General features: G+C 43.0%; 1 protein-coding gene across 3 annotated transcripts in view; it reads right to left on the bottom strand.

Annotated features, from left to right (window-relative positions):
* Positions 1–17,842, bottom strand: part of LOC134909504 (probable cation-transporting ATPase 13A4) — a 293,601-nt gene that overhangs the window by 209,770 nt on the left and 65,989 nt on the right. For 2 of the 3 annotated variants that reach the window (XM_063916441.1, XM_063916439.1), the window contains exons 7-10: positions 7,659–7,793; positions 7,496–7,568; positions 4,315–4,446; positions 1,365–1,535 (exon numbers count right to left, since the gene is read on the bottom strand). In XM_063916441.1, the coding sequence (XP_063772511.1) occupies positions 1,365–1,535; positions 4,315–4,446; positions 7,496–7,568; positions 7,659–7,793 (511 nt within the window). The remainder of the gene's footprint in view (positions 1–1,364; positions 1,536–4,314; positions 4,447–7,495; positions 7,569–7,658; positions 7,794–17,842) is intronic. The other variant, XM_063916440.1, reaches the window with a different exon arrangement.

Raw genomic sequence — 17,842 nt, 5'->3', positions numbered from 1 at the left:
GGAAATTCACTTCTGAGGAAACAGCCACGGGTAACAGGCTGAGAAACATGTTAAGTTTTTACCCCTGTATATAGACTTGAGCTTCTACAAAGCCGACATCACTTCTCCTAACGCCGGTGCCGGTGAGAACTTGTGCCGCCCTGCCATACGGGCCAAGCGCATAACAGCCGATGCAGTTCTGAACCACTGGCCGGAGGATCTCTGCGCTCCAAGCTGTTTGCACGCTTGTATCCAACCCACACCAACGGGAGGAATACAGCGCTGACGTCAGTGACAGAGCCGCTGAGCGTTATGTGCGGCAGAGACGGAGCCCGGCGGGAGATGTGGTAGCTGCACAAACCGGTGAGAAAAGCTATCTCTACAGTTCACCTGCAGCGGACATTCAAGTTACTGTGCAATTAGTTTATTTCATAAGAATCTCATCCATAATTATTCTATGCTTAGACGGGGACGCCTGTCAGAAGCTAATTAGCTGGAAAGCTTCCATAGGAGACTTGATTCTTTGTTACATATTCAGCCTGATTCTAAGGCAGAGACACTTTGGACACATTGTATCACTACGCTGTCCCAGCGGGAGCTGAAAAAGCATTTATCAACTGTATGCATTTCCTCTAGATATGTTTGGGCTGTGAAAATAAGTGTTCCATATAAGTGTACTTAAGTATTTAGGAGGCTGAATAATATAATTTGCTACTAAGAATTGTTCACTGTGGAGCTAATTAGAGCACCTATTGCATGCTATATTGTTCTAATCAGCAATCTAGTATTCATTACCAGTGCAATCACAAGGTACCTGTGATAAGGATCACTGAAGAAATGGGCTTTGTAGATATACATATTATGTTTTAGCTTTTTAAGTGTTTATATTAACAGTTATCAATACAAAATAAATACAATTTTATCTATCCTTTATTGTGGACAGCGCTTTCAATTTAGTTCTTTCTTGTCATAATAAATATATTGGGAACCAACAACCCAATAACTTGAGAGCGGCAGTCCTTAATAAGGAGAGGAGTATTAATGAACTGATAAAGCATTTTAGCAATTTGAGTTGGGACAGCTGACACGCATTGAAGCTTAGCGCTTTTTTTGCTTGGAGTTTTAATTATATAGTGTATCATAAATCAGAATTAGTCGCTTTGAGACACTGAAGCTGTGTTGTATTGTGTCACTGTAACAGCAGTAGTGGCATACTAATTATTAATAATGTGCAATAATTAGTCCTCTTCACTGGAAGTTGTTTTGTGACTAAAAAGTTGACTGTAATAATAGTGTGACTTGTGTAGTATATGCAGTATTTGTAAATAGGTCTCTTTAAGTGTTTCACTCTTCCTGCGACTAATTGTTAGAATAGGAAAACCCACCAGTTTGTAGGACAACAGCTTTCACAAGTTCTTGACCACTTCCCTTGGTCTGGATGACCTCAGTTCCACAAAAGAGAATATGTTTCTTGTAATCATCACCGCTGTGTGTTATCCATGGAATGCAGTTGTTTATATTAGGTAGTGTAGTCTTTGTCACTGGAATGCTTTCTCCTTAAATTTGAAAATTATATTAGTAAATGGAGAGAAAAGTAGTTCACTAGGTTAATAATATTAGACTCTATAGGCCTCATTCAGTTTGAATATGTGTAAAGATGTCACTGCATGTTTGTTTTTTAAGCATTGAAGTTCCAAAGGTTCCTGTGATCAGCGAATAAGAATTCATTTTAATGACCAATGACAATTTCGGGTGTAGTATGGTATGCCGGCGGCTGGGTTCCTGGCGACCAGCATACCGGCGCCGGGAGCCCGGCCGCCGGCATACCGACAGCGTGGCGAGCGCAAATGAGCCCCTTGCGGGCTCGCTGCGCTCGCCGCGCTGGGGGCATGGTGACGCGCTACGTGCGCCACGCAATTTTATTTTCCCTCCAGGGGGGTCGTGGACCCCCACGAGGGAGAAAAAGTGTCGGTATGCCGGCTGTCGGGAGTCCGGCGCCGGTATACTGTACGCCGGGATCCCGACAGTCAGCATACTGAAGACCACCCGACAATTTCAAGTGCAAATATTAGGGCTTTCTTGTTTCAAGTCTTGAAGGCCACTAAAAAGTCACACCATTTGCCAATGTGTTCACTGAGGGCCTATTCACTAGAAAAGTCATAATTGATAGAATATAGCTATGGTTAAGTGGTTAACAGCCATACTACAATGCAAGTTGTAAATAATAATTCAAGTTTCCCCCTCTAACCACAAGGTCAATTGGGGCTGACCCTTGTGATTTTACCAATTTAGCGGTTCCCACCATAGAAATGAATAGAGCCGAGCGTCTCCATTCATTCCTGTGGGCAAACAGTGACAGGCTGTGCCACGGGAGAGCAAAGCCAATCAGGAAGCTGTTGCTATGGCAGCAGCTCCTATTTGACTGGCGGGTCCCCTCTAGTGACAGTCAAGTAGAGGGTACACAGTCACGTAGTAGAAGTGTTTGTGTAAACATACACTTTTACTAGTCCGTTCTGGTCAGGGTTTATTTTGGTTAGTTATTGTTAACCCCGTGGATGCTTACATGGAATTAAAAGGACCAATGTACACTGGAAATAGGTGAGTATAGGATTTTTTTTTTTTTTTACAGATACCCTATGGATTCTACATGGACATTTATTATTTATTACCAGTTATTTATATTGCGCACACATATTCCGCAGTACTGTACAGAGAATATTTGCCCATTCACATCAGTCCCTGCCCCAGTGGAGCTTACAATCTATATTCCCTATCACATGTACACACAGACACATTCACGCTAGGGTACCCGGAGGAAACCCAAGCAAGTATGGTAGAATATACAAACTCCACACAGTTAGGTCCATGGTGGAAATAGAACCCATGACCTCAGTGCTGTGAGGCAGTAATGCTAACTGTTACACAATCCGTACTGCCCCCCATGGACATGGGGACAAAGTGGCTCCGTGGGAATGTAGGTATGTACAGATGGGTCCACGGTTATCTTGACTAGCTTTCTGCGCCTAGGCACAACATGACTTTTTAGCATAAACCCTTCATCTATTGTTCTCAACTGCAATACAATACAGAGAACAATACAGCAGGGGATTAAGTCCGACTGGCCAGTCTCAGTTAATCTTATTAAAGGTCAAGATAAATGTGGACCCATCTGTATATGTGTGACTGTGAGTGTGCATTTATGTTTTATTAAAGTTTTACTATGTACGGTGTGTATGTCCTGTGTTTATTGCAATATTTCCTTTACTGAGTAACTACAGGTACCAGCGAGGCCCTTTAATGCCCCTCATGCTGGTACTTGTGGTTCTCCAAGTACCAGCATGCATGGGAGGCTTGCTGGGACCTATATTTTCACTGTTAAAGTCAATATTTTATTCTCATTTTACACTTAATGGCTATCGGCCCGGCACCCACTGCTCTCTTTCCACCCCGTATTGTTGGAACCAGGACCGGTCCGAGAGCCGGGTGCTGGATCTTAAAAAACTGTGGACCCCTACAAAAATTTTTCCCAGTATTTTAAGAACCAGGACTGCCTCAAAGAGCCAGGGCTGGTTATACTTAGGATGGGGGACCCCACACAATTTCTGTTCTGATTTTTAGCTATTTCAAAACTTCACACAATGAAGCCCTGCACGGATTTCATTGATCCGACCAGGCTTCATTGTGTCATGTTCAGCAGTGTTTTACTAAACTCCCCCGTAAAACACTGCTCTGCATTACAACTCACATCGACATAAGAAAACTCAAATGATAGAAACACGGGAGCTTAGTAAATTAGTTTTTTTCAAAAAGTTGCAATAAAAAATGGCCAATGTCAGCCGAGATTGATCTCGGCTAAAATCATCAAAAACATAAATCTTTGTAAATTTACGCCCTTGTGAGGAACCTTATAAATATTCTATTTGTTAAGGAAACAATCCCTTAAAAATCTTTAAAAGGAAAAACAGAATATCTTAATAATTAAACAATTAATATACATTCAGAAAGAAGAAGGCAATGACTTAAGAGACCAATATATCAGGGGAGAATTGGAACAATTTCTCATTCTACCGATGCCTGGGTAAGGGGAACAGGGAAATCCAACATGTTGGAAATCCCCAATTCTCTGATTCCGACCAACAAATGGTCAGGATTGGAGAGTCAGGGATTTTTAACATGCTGGATTTTGCAGATTCTCAGATGGATCGCCGATCATCAAAATCTACTGATTGGTGGACAGGAGCGAAGTCGGGGAATCAGGGAATCGCCCAGCTGATGTATGGCCACATTACTATATATAATGTGATAATTGTTTATAAAACTAGGGAATGAAAATACCTGTTAACATTGCTTCATTCACAGTGCATCCTCCGCTAAGTAAAATAGCATCGCATGGTAAAAAAAGCTTTGTTCCACCAATAACAATCACATCACCGGGAACCAGCGACTGAGACTGTACTTCTTCAAGGTCTGTATAAAATGGGAATTACACAGACTCATTTACATTACTGATTAATAAACAACTGAAACAACTTTATGGAAATCTCTGGTAATGGAAAAGTATATTTCCTAGGAGTGTGTAATAATTGACAGCATTGCTTTTTGTGGTGGTATTCAGGGATACACAGCACATTTTTTTGCCCAAATTTTAATTCTTATAACTAGTTCCAGAAACCTGAGTCAACATGAGTAAATCAGTGAAATCATATTAAAAAAATGAATAAAATAAGAGTCTTAAAACTTGCTGTATCCATAGTGTGGAAACTCCTCTAAACTGTGTATCAACTTGCAACTTTAGGTGAAGTCCTATACCTCTTTTCTGTGTACAGCCTCCTAATAACAGGTCGGGATAATACTTAGCCTAATACTTGCCCTGGAAGATTAAGTACACAGTGGTGAAAACCACATCGCATATGGTTCAGTGGTTTCAGAGTTTATTTCAATCAAACAAACAGACGTTCCCGGTTATAAGATGTATAGATTTATAACCCAATGCAAGTATGAATATGTGTCTCTATTTTGTGAGAGATGATAAAAAGAAAAACTGTGCTGAGAAAATAAAATATATTAAACAGAAGAAGGAACAGAACTGAATAGAAAAAAACAAAGGGGGTAATTATCAAAAATGTGAAAGTGGGCAATGTAATGTATATAGACTTTTATGTGGTGAAGGTCTTCACATGCAGTGGCGCATGCCAGGAGGGGTTTCTGAGTACCCAGAAACACCCCTCTGACCAATGGCAAGAGCGGAATGTGTGCTGAGGGAAATAATAATATTTGGCTGTCACCTGCATGTCCTTGACTGCAGTACTGCTTATTCGAGTGGGCAGCGGCCATCTTGCAGCTTCTGGCTTGCTACTCAGGGTCCTGACTAAACTGTATTACTTCCCTCAGCATACTGTACCCCACAACACTGACTGGCACCCACTTGAATTAGCAAAGAAGGTAAACATAAACTTTTCTAATAAAAACGGTATTTACAGCTGATGAATATAATTAAGATGCACATGTGCAAGTGTTGGCTACTAGAGAGGGTTCCAAAAAAAAAAAAAAAAAAAGTGTGTTAAAAAAAATCGATATTCATTATCAAATTATCCAATTTCTAATTATAAATTATTATTATTATTATTATTATTATAGAATTGAACCCTAATAAAAAAATTAGGTCATCATGTTTGCATGACAACATAACCTTAGATGTGGTGAGCTCACGTCACACCCCATCTGCTATGGCATTTGCATGTGATAGCAAAGGACAGAAGAGGACAGGAATACGTATTTTGGGATTGGAGAAGGAGGGGCAGATCATCTGAGGTAATCCAGGCGATAACATATCAATTTATTTACTAGTCTTGTATAAAGTTACAATGTTTTTTAATGACACAAGGTTGTATATTTTTACACCTTTTATGTTTAAGAACAAGCAAAAACATTAGAAATGAATGTTCCTTATATGGTAACAGTTTCAATCTGTAATAAATTATAATTGGCTAGAGACAACTCTTCATACTTGTACTTGGGTACATGGCTGTCATCAGAAATTATGGGGCCAGGGACTGTCAAAATAGGCTCGGGATGAGGGGCACGACAAGAGGAAAAGTGGTTGTGAAGGGCACAAGTGGGTGGTAGAGACACCGGGAAAAGGTGGGTACTGGGGGATAAACGTTAGAATTTGTTAGGGGACAGATAAAATAAGAGGTGTAATAGGAGATGCAGGCAAAGAAAGGAGGGAAAAGAAAGGCCAGAAACACAAACACAATATTTTGGGCAACTCCTAATTGTCTATTGGTCAGCAAGCTCTGATTTACTCACATCTGTCTCCAAATTCAAAATGCTGATGGTGCTGTTTCTGCATGACTGCCTGCCAATGTGCCTGCTACAATAAGCTGGTGGCACCAATCCACACCCCTGGTGGTACCAATCCACACCGCTGCTACCCAGACCCCCTCTCTGTCTGGGCTTGGGACTCCAGGCCTGGCAGTCCCACCCTGATAGCGCTCCTGATTGGGGGTAAGAAAGCATGCTTTCAGGCTCTGTGATCTGGGAAAGCCATATTGGAATTTGTACTTATGGATTTAATTGTAACTAAAAGATTTTCTTATTTAAGGAGTTTCTTCATTTATCCTGGGCAAAGAGGAAACCCAAGGGACTTAAGGGGAGATGTACTAAGCAGTGAAAAGACTGGAGAAGTAAGCCAGTGGAGAAGTTGTGCATGGCAACCAATCAGCTGCTCTGTATAATTTTATAGTATGCAAATTATAAATGTTACTTCAATGCTGATTGGTTGCCATGGGCAACTTCTCCAGTGGCTCACTTCTCCACTTTTTTCATTTCTTAGTACATCTCCCCGTTAGAATGCGATATTGTCGACTTTAAGCTACATTGGCTAATATGGCATATGCCATCCTAAGATGGTATTAGCTATGGGTGCCAGCTCCACAGAGCTAAGCTTTTTGGATCTTGGTAAACTCTCAGTTCTAATAGAAAGCTGTGCGGAATACTTTTGCTAGTGAATATAGAGGTATATCTCTGACATCTGCAGCAGTACCCTCCTAGTTAATAAAAAAATAAAGCAGCAATCCTCCAAAAACCTTTGACTGAATGCAAAAGCTGTGTAATAAGTACAGCGGTGCTGAGAAGGGGGGGGAGGGGGGGATATCTGGTACTAATTACCTGTTGAAGAGGCCCAGCGGGGCCTGGGTTCTGGTGAGTCCAGGGAGGCTGCTGCTGCTGAGTGCAGCAGTCTCTTCTGCCTGTAAGGGGGGGGTTACCAGTCGCACTGATTGCTCCCCCCCTTCCCTGGCTCTGTGTCTGGCTGAGGGGTGCAGGCCAGCGATGCTCTGCATCATGTTAGCAGTAGGCTTTTCATGTGTTTTTACCAGGGCCCGGCAAATCAAGATAGACAGTCTGTGATCTCTCTGCTCTAGGGTATTTTTATCCCTTTCTAAGGTTTTCCGCTGTAAACAGTTTTGCTCACTAGTGTTACAATAAACGTATGTCATGTATCCTTCTCTTTTACCTCCATTTTCATGAAGTACGGTAACCATAATGCTGTTATAGGATGCTGACATTTTGTGCAGTTTGACAGATTGCTAGGGAAAATGAAAACAAAAACATCTTAGATATTTCATACTTTGTGCAGGAAAAGAATAAAACATTTATCATCTAATATAGATACATACCATTCTCAGATTGTATACGGTTGCAGCAATAGACAATAGGGTCATGAACAACATAGTCAAGCTAAATTCAAGGTATGATATAGCTATCCACATGCTTATAGAGTAAGCTTGAAAAACATAAAATGGATTGAGAACCTGTAAAACAAATGACACATGAGTAATAACATATGTTGTAGATAATCACTTGTATAACAAAACCTTGGTAAAGAGTTCAGTGGGAAAAAAAGGAATATGAGCACCAAATCACATCATCAGTCCAAGATGCACATGGACCACCGGTCACATAACTGTAACCCCACATGCATACATTAGGAACCTTAAGGCTCTCTTTCCTGAATCCCTTATACAATCTGGGTACAGTTATTTGACATTACATTATATATAGTATACATAGAAACAGAAATGCCAATAATACAGTGCATGAGTAAGAGCTTGTTTTGCACACAGAGGAAGATAAATCTGGATTATGGGGGTAATTCAGATCTGATTGCAGCAGCAAATTTGTTAGCAGTTGGGCAAAACCATGTGCATTGCAGAGGGGGCAGATATAAAATTTACAGAGAAAGTTAGATTTGGGTGGCAGAGGGTGCAGACGTAACACATGTTATGTCTGCCCCACCTGCAGTGCACATGGGCCCTCATTCCGAGTTGTTCGCTCGCTAGCTGCTTTTAGCAGCATTGCAAACGCTAGGCCGCCGCCCTCTGGGAGTGTATCTTAGCTTAGCAGAAGTGCGAGCGAAAGCTTAGCAAAACTGCTACTAAATAATTCCTTGCAGTTTCTGAGTAGCTCCAGACCTACTCCTAGATTGCGATCAACTCAGTCCGTTTAGTTCCTGGTTTGACATCACAAACACGCCCTGCATTCGGCCAGCCACTCCCCCGTTTCTTCAGCCACTCCTGCGTTTTTACCTGGCACGCCTGCGTTTTTTAGCACACTCCCTGAAAACGGCCAGTAACCACCCAGAAACACCCACTTCTTGTCAATCACACTACGATCACTCGAGCGATGAAAAGACATCGCTCGAGCTTGTGCAAATCTCCAAAGTTTTGTGTTAAATTACTGAACGCATGCGCGCTGCGTACCATGCGCATGTGCATTTCCCACCTAATCGCTCCGTTGCAAAAAACGGCAACGAGCAAACAACTCGGAATGACCACCATGGTTTTGCCCAAATGCTAACAAATTTGCTGCTGCGATCAACTCTGAATTACCCCCTATGTCTGGAAAATAATAATAAATAATAATTATTATTTTATTTATATAGCGCTCTTTCTCCAATAGGACTCAAGGCGCATAACAGATACATAGCATAATATAGTACAGAAAATAATAAAGTACAGAAAAGCATTTCATAAAATACAGAAGCATGTAGATACTAAGGGGACATGGAAATGCTTGCGTAAACAGGAAAGTCTTGAGTCTACTTTTGAAGGATTCTATAGTTGGGGCCTCTCGCACTGTGCAGGGAAGTGAGTTCCATAGAGTCGGAGCTACATGACTAAAAGCTTGACCCCCAGATGAATTACGGGAGATTCTAGGTACTGCTAAAAGTCCTTCATCTACAGTTCGCAGTAATCGAGTGGGGCAGTATGGGGTCAGAAGCTGCTCCAGGTACCTTGAGCCCTGGTCATGTACTGCTTTGAAACTCAGTAAGCCAATCTTGAAGATGATTCTCCATTTTACAGGAAGCTAGTGAAGGGAGTAGAGGATGGGTGTTATGTGGCTAGAACGGCTGGTCGGTTAACAGCCTGGCAGCTGTGTTTTGCACCAGCTGTAAGCGGTGCAATTCTTTTGCTGGGAGACCAAGGTAGAGGGCATTACAGTAGTCTAATTGAGATGATACAAATGCATGGATGACTTTTGGCAGATCATCTGAGGGAATTAAGTGCTTGATTCTGGCTATGTTCCTCAGGTGAAAGAATGAGGATTTGTTTGTGGCTGATATCTGATGTTTAAGTGTCAAGCCACCATCCAGGACAATGCCAAGATTCTGCACATGATCAGTGGTTTGTAATTCTGAATCCCCGAGTGTAAGTCCAGTTGGTTGGCTATGCTGCAGTCTTGACCTTTGATGTTGCGGTCCTATCATAAGGACCTCTGTTTTATCCAGGTTCAGTCGCAGCCAGCTGGCACTCATCCACTCCTGGAGTTCAGCTAGACAGCCATTTAGGGTTGCTATTGGTTATCAGTGCCTGGAGCAAAGGACAAGTACAGTTGTGTATCATCTGCGTAGCAGTGGTAGACCAGCTCAAAAATAAAAAAAATAAAATGTGGTTCAGAATATGTTCTAACAATGTGTTCTTGTGTACAACTAATTAGTTTTTCTTTTCAGCAGATTGATATTCATCAGCTGTACAAAGTGTAATATGATCTAGGCTGTCAAAAAACTATTTATTCTTTCTTGACCATATCACCTTTTTTAAAGTACAAGCAAAACATATAGGTCAATTTTATTATGGTAAAAATTAATTTGCAAGTTTATTGTCTGCCAATTGTCTCACTTTTGGGCACATTTATTAAAAATCTTCAGAAAAAAGCTGTATGTCAGGAATCAGCATTCAGTGATGTCTCACTTACCGGCGCGCTGGTGTACAGGCCTCCGGAGGTCACGGCCCCAGTTTGCGGCTGTATGAGCATACTGTTTGCGGAGCGCAGTACCCACTATTGTGGTGATCCCCTGAAGTCCATTCTGCGGGTGCCCTCCTGTGTACCAGCCATCTGTACAGCATGGGCGATGCCATGACACTTGCGGTCAGCTGACCGGAGAGTACCCAATCCTGCACTGTGTTTGCTCACATGATCCAAGTATCCAATGACTGCCGACCAGGGGGTATATGTCCAGAGCACTGGCTCAGTCTCATCACCTTGGACAACACGTCGCATTGCTGCATAGCGTCTCCTGGTTCCAGTTTCCAATCTCCAGTTTCCAATCTCCAGTTACCAGTTCCAATCTCCAGTCTTCAATCTCCTGTTTCCAGCGATCTTCTATTTCTGGCATCTTCAAGTGATCTCCCGGTTCCAGTGTTCCTGTGGAACTACAGGTCCCAGCATTTTCTTCCGCTCCAACTTCTGCTACAGTCAGCCTTCACCTTTTGCAGTAAGAGACTTTCTTCAGGTGCTATTAATTATCCTCACCTGTGTATGGTTAACTTGCATTCAGCATTGTGCTATGGCATCTGGCACTTAATACATCCACTTCATATGTGTTTCAGGTTGTCTCCTGCTTAACCTTGCTTGGATGTGGAATTTGCATTACAAACTGACTGTGTGGAGTATCGTTGCTGCTTTCCAAACCAACTGTGGGAGTAATCACCATCTGATTGCTATACTAGTTTCCAGACTAGTTCATTGCCTGTATTTCATTGCCTTATTACTGCACTGGTTTCCAGACCAGCTAAATACCTGTGACTGTTTATTCATTGTTGTCAGCATTTCATGTACCATTCATCTCAAGTTTTCATCTCCTTCAATTACTGTATTTACTCGTGAGCATATAATAAACATCAGTGCGCACATGCGCAGGAATCTCTTACAGCCTCCTCGGTTTCTCCATCGCACCACCACTGACCCACTAGTGCCCCCTCCGGGAACAGACATAACCCCAGATCTGAAAGTTTGTCCAAGGTCCGTGGACCCGGATGGTGGTCATAGTGTGGGTGCAGGGGCTCTTCAGAACTTAATCTCACGACTCGATGGTACAGAGGCTGCACAACAGCAGATCATACAGTTTTTACAAGAGATGTCTTCTCGGTTGGATACTTTACAACAATCTCTGCCAAGTTCTATTGTTCCAGCTGTACCAGCGACTCCAGCTCCAATTTCCAGTGCCACAGCTTCAGGTACTCCCACTGCTACTGGTTTAGGATCTCATCTCCATCTTCCTACACCAAGTAATTTTGATGGCAATCCTAAAACCTGTCATGGATTCCTGAACCAATGTGAAGTTCACTTTGAATTGCTGCCGCACAATTTCCCTACGCCCAGAACCAAAGTTGCGTACATTGTGTCTCTCCTGACTGGTCCTGCCTTGAATTGGATTTCCCCGTTATGGAAGCGATCAGATTCACTGCTAAACAACTACACAGACTTTGTAGGTGCATTCAAACGTATCTTTGATGAGCATGGGCGTACAACATCAGCTTCCTCTAATATCCTCCAGATTCGCCAGGGAACATGCACCATGGGACAGTATGTCATCCAGTTCCAGACATTGGCGTCAGAGGTTGAATGGAACAATCAAGTGCTGGTTGCAGCATTCTGGCTCAGTCTTACTGATCGTATAAAAAATGAACTGGCTACCCGAGATATCCCAGAGCAATTAGAATCGTTAATTTCCTTGTGTGTAAAGTTGGATCTGCGTTTACGCGAAAGAGCAAGAGAACAATCTCATGGTGATCCTCGCAAGCACCGAGTTATGCCTCAAGTACAATCTTCTCCCTCTACTTCAGATGAGCCTATGCAAGTGAATAGGTCCTGCTTAACTCCTTAGGAGCGGTCAAGAAGACTACGAGAAAGACTGTGTCCGTACTGTGCTGCTGCTGGTCACATGATTGGTTCCGGTCAGTCGCGTTCGGGAAACGCTAGGTCCTAACTTGCAAGGGAGGAGTCGAGTTAGGAAACTTATCCAAAGCTCCTTCTTCTCGAGAACTTATTCTACCGGTAACTTTGGAAACACAGAGTGGATTACATGCCTTCTCAGCTTTAATTGACTGTGGTGCTGCTTGGAACTTTATTACACAGGCTGCAGTTGATAAGATCCGTTTTCCTGTCTCAAGGTTGTCTCTCCCAGTCTATCTTACTTCTGTGGATGGTAGCCGTATTGCTGAGGGGTCCATCAGTCAGCAAACTAAACCCATGGGCCTAGGGGTGGGCTTTCTTCATTCTGAGCTCATTAAACTTTTGGTCATTCCTAAAGCCACCTGTATGGGATTGTGTTGGGTATGCCTTGGCTTCAACTCTACAACCCTCAAATCAACTGGTCTACACTACAACTCACAGCATGGAGTTCCACCTGTTTCCATGCCTGTTTAGCTCAAGTTCGTCCCGTGAGATCTTCGGGGTTGAAACCCCAGTGTAAAATTCCTGAGGCCTACAAAGAATTAACTGATTTCTTTAGTGAAAAGGCCATTGATGTTCTGCCTCCCCATTAGAAATGTTATTGTCCCATTGATCTGATCCCGGGGAGAATGCCTACTAGAGGACGAACATATCCTCTTTCCGTTTCTGAAACTCAAGCCATAAGTGAATGTATAAGAGAGAATCTACAAAAAGGATTCATTCATCCTTCTTCATCTCCAGCAGGGTCAGGGTTTTTCTTCGTGAAAAAGAAAGACGGAGGACTATGTCCCAGCATTGATTATAGAGCATTAAATGAGATTACCATCAAAAACAGCTACCCCTTACCGTTAATCACGGAACTGTTTGACAGAATTAAAGGAGCCAGTATCTTTACCAAATTAGATCTTTGTGGGGCATATAATCTCACTAGAATCCGGAGTGGTGATGAGTGGAAAACCGCTTTTAACACCCGTGACGGCCACTGTGAGTATCTTGTGATGCCCTTTGGATTAAGTAATGCCCCAGCTGTGTTTCAGAACTTTGTCAATTAAATATTTTGAGATGTTCTTTATAAATAGGTGGTAGTTTACCTTGACGACATCCTGATTTTCTCTCAAGATTTAGCCTCTCATCGTCAACAGGTAAAAGAGGTCCTTCAACGCCTACGACAGAATCATCTCTATGGGATGTTGTCTAAGTATACCTTTGAAGCTTCTTCGATGCCCTTCCTCGGGTGTATAATCTCTGGTTCAGATCTTCGAATGGACCCTGCTAAATTGGAAGTAATAGAGAACTGGTCTCTTCCTACATCGCTCAAGCGTGTTCAATGTTTTATTGGCTTCGCTAATTATTATAGAAAATTCATTAGAGGATTCTCTACCCTGATAGCCCCAATAACTTGCCTTACATGGAAAGGTGCAAATCCTTCTCAGTGGTCAGAAGAGGCTCTGGCTGCTTTTCAAAAAATTAAACAAGCTTTCATTTCAGCTCCTGCGTTACAGCAACCAGATATCAACAGACCCTTCGAGTTGGAAGTGGTCGCCTCAACAGTTGGCGTTGGCGCGGTGTTGTCCCAAACCAGAGACGATGGTAAGACTCACCCCTGTGGGTTTTTCTCCCATAGATTTCTACCTGCTGAGATAAACTACGCCATCGGTGACCAGGGGCTCCTGGCAATCAAGCTGGCCCTGGAAGAGTGGAGGTATCTTCTGGAGGGCGCAAAGTTTCCTATTACCATCTTCACCGACCATAAGAACCTTCTTTATTTGAAAGCAGCGCAGTGTTTAAATCCTCCTCAAGCAAGGTGGGCTCTATTCTTTTCTCATTTTAATTTCAAGTTACAGTTCCGCCCTGTTTCTCAGAATGTTAAGGCAGATGCCTTGTCACGCTCCATGAGTTTCATGGAGGAATCTTCTGAACAAGAATCTCGTCCAGTTCTCGATCCCGTAGTGTTTGCTTCCACAGAAGTGTCTCCTGTTCCGCCTCCTGGCAAGATGTTTGATTCTCCTGAGCTCCGAATCTGCTGTCGTGGGCTCATATTTCTAAGTTTACTGGACATGCTGGGGTCCTAAAGACTTATAAGTTTTTGTCTCAGTCCTATTGGTGGCCTTATATGAAAGCTGATATTCAGGATTTCGTGGCTCCGTGTCCCAAGTGTGCCAAGCACAAAGTTCCTTGTCAGTCGCCTGCTGGTGAACTGTTACCTAACCCTATACCAAGTCATCCCTGGTCTCACCTGTCAATGGATTTCATCTCAGAATTACCTCCCTCCAAAGGGTATGATACCATCTGGGTAGTGGTTGACAGGTTCTCAAAGATGGCCCATTTTGTTCCACTCACTGGGTTGCCTTCTGCTCCAAAGCTCACACAAATATTCCTACATGAAATCTTCAGGTTACATTGCCTCCCAACAGAAATTATATCTGACCGTGGTGTTCAGTTTGTGGCAATATTTTGGAAGGCCTTATGCTCTGCATTACAAACTCAAATTCTCTACAGCATATCACCCTCAAATGAATGGGCAGACCGAAAGGGTAAACCAAGAGCTTGAAACCTTTTTGAGACTTTATATTTCCTCATCACAGGACGATTGGGTAGATTTATTGCCTTGGGCAGAGTTTGCTCATAACTTCTGCTACCATACAGCCACCAATACTTCTCCTTTCTTTGCAGTTTACGGTCAACATCCCAGAGTTCCAGATTTCCAAGATCTTCCAATTGTCGATGTGCCTGCAGCCACTTCAGCTCTTCAGCAGTTCTCTCAGGTTTGGGCAAAGATTCAGATTTCTCTCAAGAAAGCATCTCAAAAGTACAAGATCTTTGCTGATCGGAAAAGACGAGCAGTTCCCAGTTTAAAGCCAGGTGATAAAGTCTGGTTATCTACTCGTAACCTCCGCCTTAGAGATCCCTCTATGCAGTTTGCTCCATGGTTTATTTGTCCATTTCCAGTTGAACAAGTGATTAATCCAGTGGTTTATAAACTGAAATTGCCTCCTTATTTGAAAATCTCAAACTCATTTCATATTTCTCTCCTTAGACCCCTGATTCTTAACCATTTTCAGAAAGCTCTTCCAGCAGCTCCAAGAATCCAAACTCATCAGGGTGTTGAGTTTGAGGTTGAGAAGATCCTGGACTCACGTTGTTGGTATGGTCATCTACAGTACCTGATTGACTGGTCCGGGTATGGTCCTGAGGAGAGGAGTTGGGTTAATGCCACTGATGTCCATGCTCCATGGTTAGTCCAAGCTTTTCATATACTGTTTCCTTCCAAGCCTCGTGGGTGTTCAGTGCCCACCCATAAAAGGGGGGGTACCGTCAGGAATCATCATTCAGTGATGTCTTACTTACCGGTGCGCTGGTGTGCAGGTCTCTGGAGGTCACGGCCCCAATTTGCGGCTATAGGAGCATCCTGTTTGCAGAGCGCAGTACCCACTATTGTGGTGATCCCCTGAAGTCCATTCTGTGGGTGCCCTCCTGTGTACCAGCCACACTTGCGGTCAGCTGACCGGAGAGATCCCAATCCTGCGCTGTGTTTGCTCACATGATCCAAGTATCCAATGACTGCCGACTCAGTCTCATCACCTTGGAAAACGCGTTGCATTGCTGCATAGCGTCTCCTGGTTCCAGTTTCCAATCTCCTGTTTCCAGCGATCTTCTATTTCTGGCATCTTCAAGTGATCTCCCGGTTCCAGTGTTCCTGTGGAACTACAGGTCCTAGCATTTACTTCAGCTCCAACTTCTGCTACAGTCAGCCTTCACCTTTTGTAGTAAGAGACTTTCTTCAGGTGCTATTCATTATCCTAACCTGTGTATGGTTAACTTGCATTCAGCATTGTGCTATGGCATCTGGCACTTAATACAACCACTTCATATGTGTTTCAGGTTGTCTCCTGCTTAACCTTGCTTGGATGTGGACTTTGCATTACAAACTGACTGTGTGGAGTATCGTTGCTGCTTTCCACACCAACTGTGGGAGTAATCACCATCTGATTGCTATACTAGTTTCCAGACTAGTTCATTGCCTGTATTTCATTGCCTTATTACTGCACTGGTTTCCAGACCAGCTAAATACCTGTGACTGTTTATTCATGTTGTCAGCATTTCATGTACCATTCATCTCAAGTTATCATCTGCTTCAATTACTGTATTTACTCGTGAGCATATAATAAACATCAGTGTGCACATGCGCAGGAATCTTTTACAGCCTCCTCGGTTTCTCCATCACACCACCACTGACCCACTAGTGCCCCCTCCGGGGACAGACATAACCCCAGATCTGACACTGTATTTAGAAGATGGTACTGTACAGTACCTGCAAAAATTGAGTATCCCCAGATATTAAGTATCCTCAAATAGGGGAGCCTGAGTAACAGGATGGGAGGATTTGGAATGTATAAAGCTGGAGCGATAAGAGGTTCACCTTAGCAGCTGTGATCTGACCCAACCAGGAGATGTAAAGGGGTTTCAATTTATCTAATTAAGCTTTAATTGTAGAGAGGCATTGGGGGATGATAGCTGAGAAAAGTTGGAGGGTGATGAAGCGACACCATTTACTGACACATTTGCAGTAAGGAAATGACATACTGTAAGGCCAAGATCCCTGGGAGGAATATCCTATCAAGGGTGTAGTATGGTATGCCGGCGGCCGGGCTCCCGGCGACCAGCATACCGGCGCCGGGAGGCCGACCGCCGGCATACCGACACTGTGTCGAGCGCAAAGGAGCCCCTTGCGGGCTCACTGTGCTCACCACACTGCGGGCACAGTGGCGCGCCACGCTATTTTATTCTCCCTCCAGGGGGGTCGTGGACCCCATCAAAACCCAACCATCTGAGCTTTTCCTGCATCAAACATCATAAGCATCAGATATCTAGGGCCTGATGGCCAAGGATAAAAACATACTTAATCATATGAATCAAATGGGAAAGGGAGAAAATCTATTAGCTGATATTTTTGAGTATTTCAAAATCAACACTCAAAAGGAAAATTGCCCAATAGTTAGTACATGAGGTGGGGTCCAACCAGGTTTGGGTATTATAATAATTTTAGCTAGTGATGCTGCCTGGTCTAAAAGGGCATCCTCCAAGATTTTGTATAAAAAATTCAGTTAGTACAGGGGACAGAACATCAACAGATTTGTTTGTAATACAAGGGGTCCCAGTCTCTTCAGGCAACATTTAGTAAATATTTGGTTCTAAATTCTTGTGAATTTGCAGAGGTATTGCTAACCTACGATTTATTAAGGCCAAAACAATTGTGAAACCAGCAAGAAAATACAATTTACGCAGAATGGGTCTTGTGCCTGCATAGATCCACAACCATCGTATTTGTACGCAATCCAACAGGTTTGCTTACAAATTTGAATTAGGCCCTTTACACACATATTTGTTTTCTCTTTTTTTATTCTGGTTCATGTTGATCTTTTTAAATTTCTGAAAGCTAATTAAGAGGCTTCTCACATAATTTCACCTTACACTCTTATGGGGATATATACGTTATGGTAAGAACTTACTGTTGATAATGGTATTTCTCCTAAGTCCACAGGTTCCACAGGATAACAATGGGATATGATGGAGTGACAGCGGATTGGCACCAAACGATCAAAAGATTTTAGACCTCCCAGGATGC

This window comes from Pseudophryne corroboree, chromosome 4 (genome assembly GCF_028390025.1).
Source record: "Pseudophryne corroboree isolate aPseCor3 chromosome 4, aPseCor3.hap2, whole genome shotgun sequence".
Classification (NCBI taxonomy): domain Eukaryota; kingdom Metazoa; phylum Chordata; class Amphibia; order Anura; family Myobatrachidae; genus Pseudophryne; species Pseudophryne corroboree.
The sequence above is the reverse complement of the archived record's forward strand: the minus strand, read 5'-3'. Positions and strand labels throughout refer to the sequence as shown.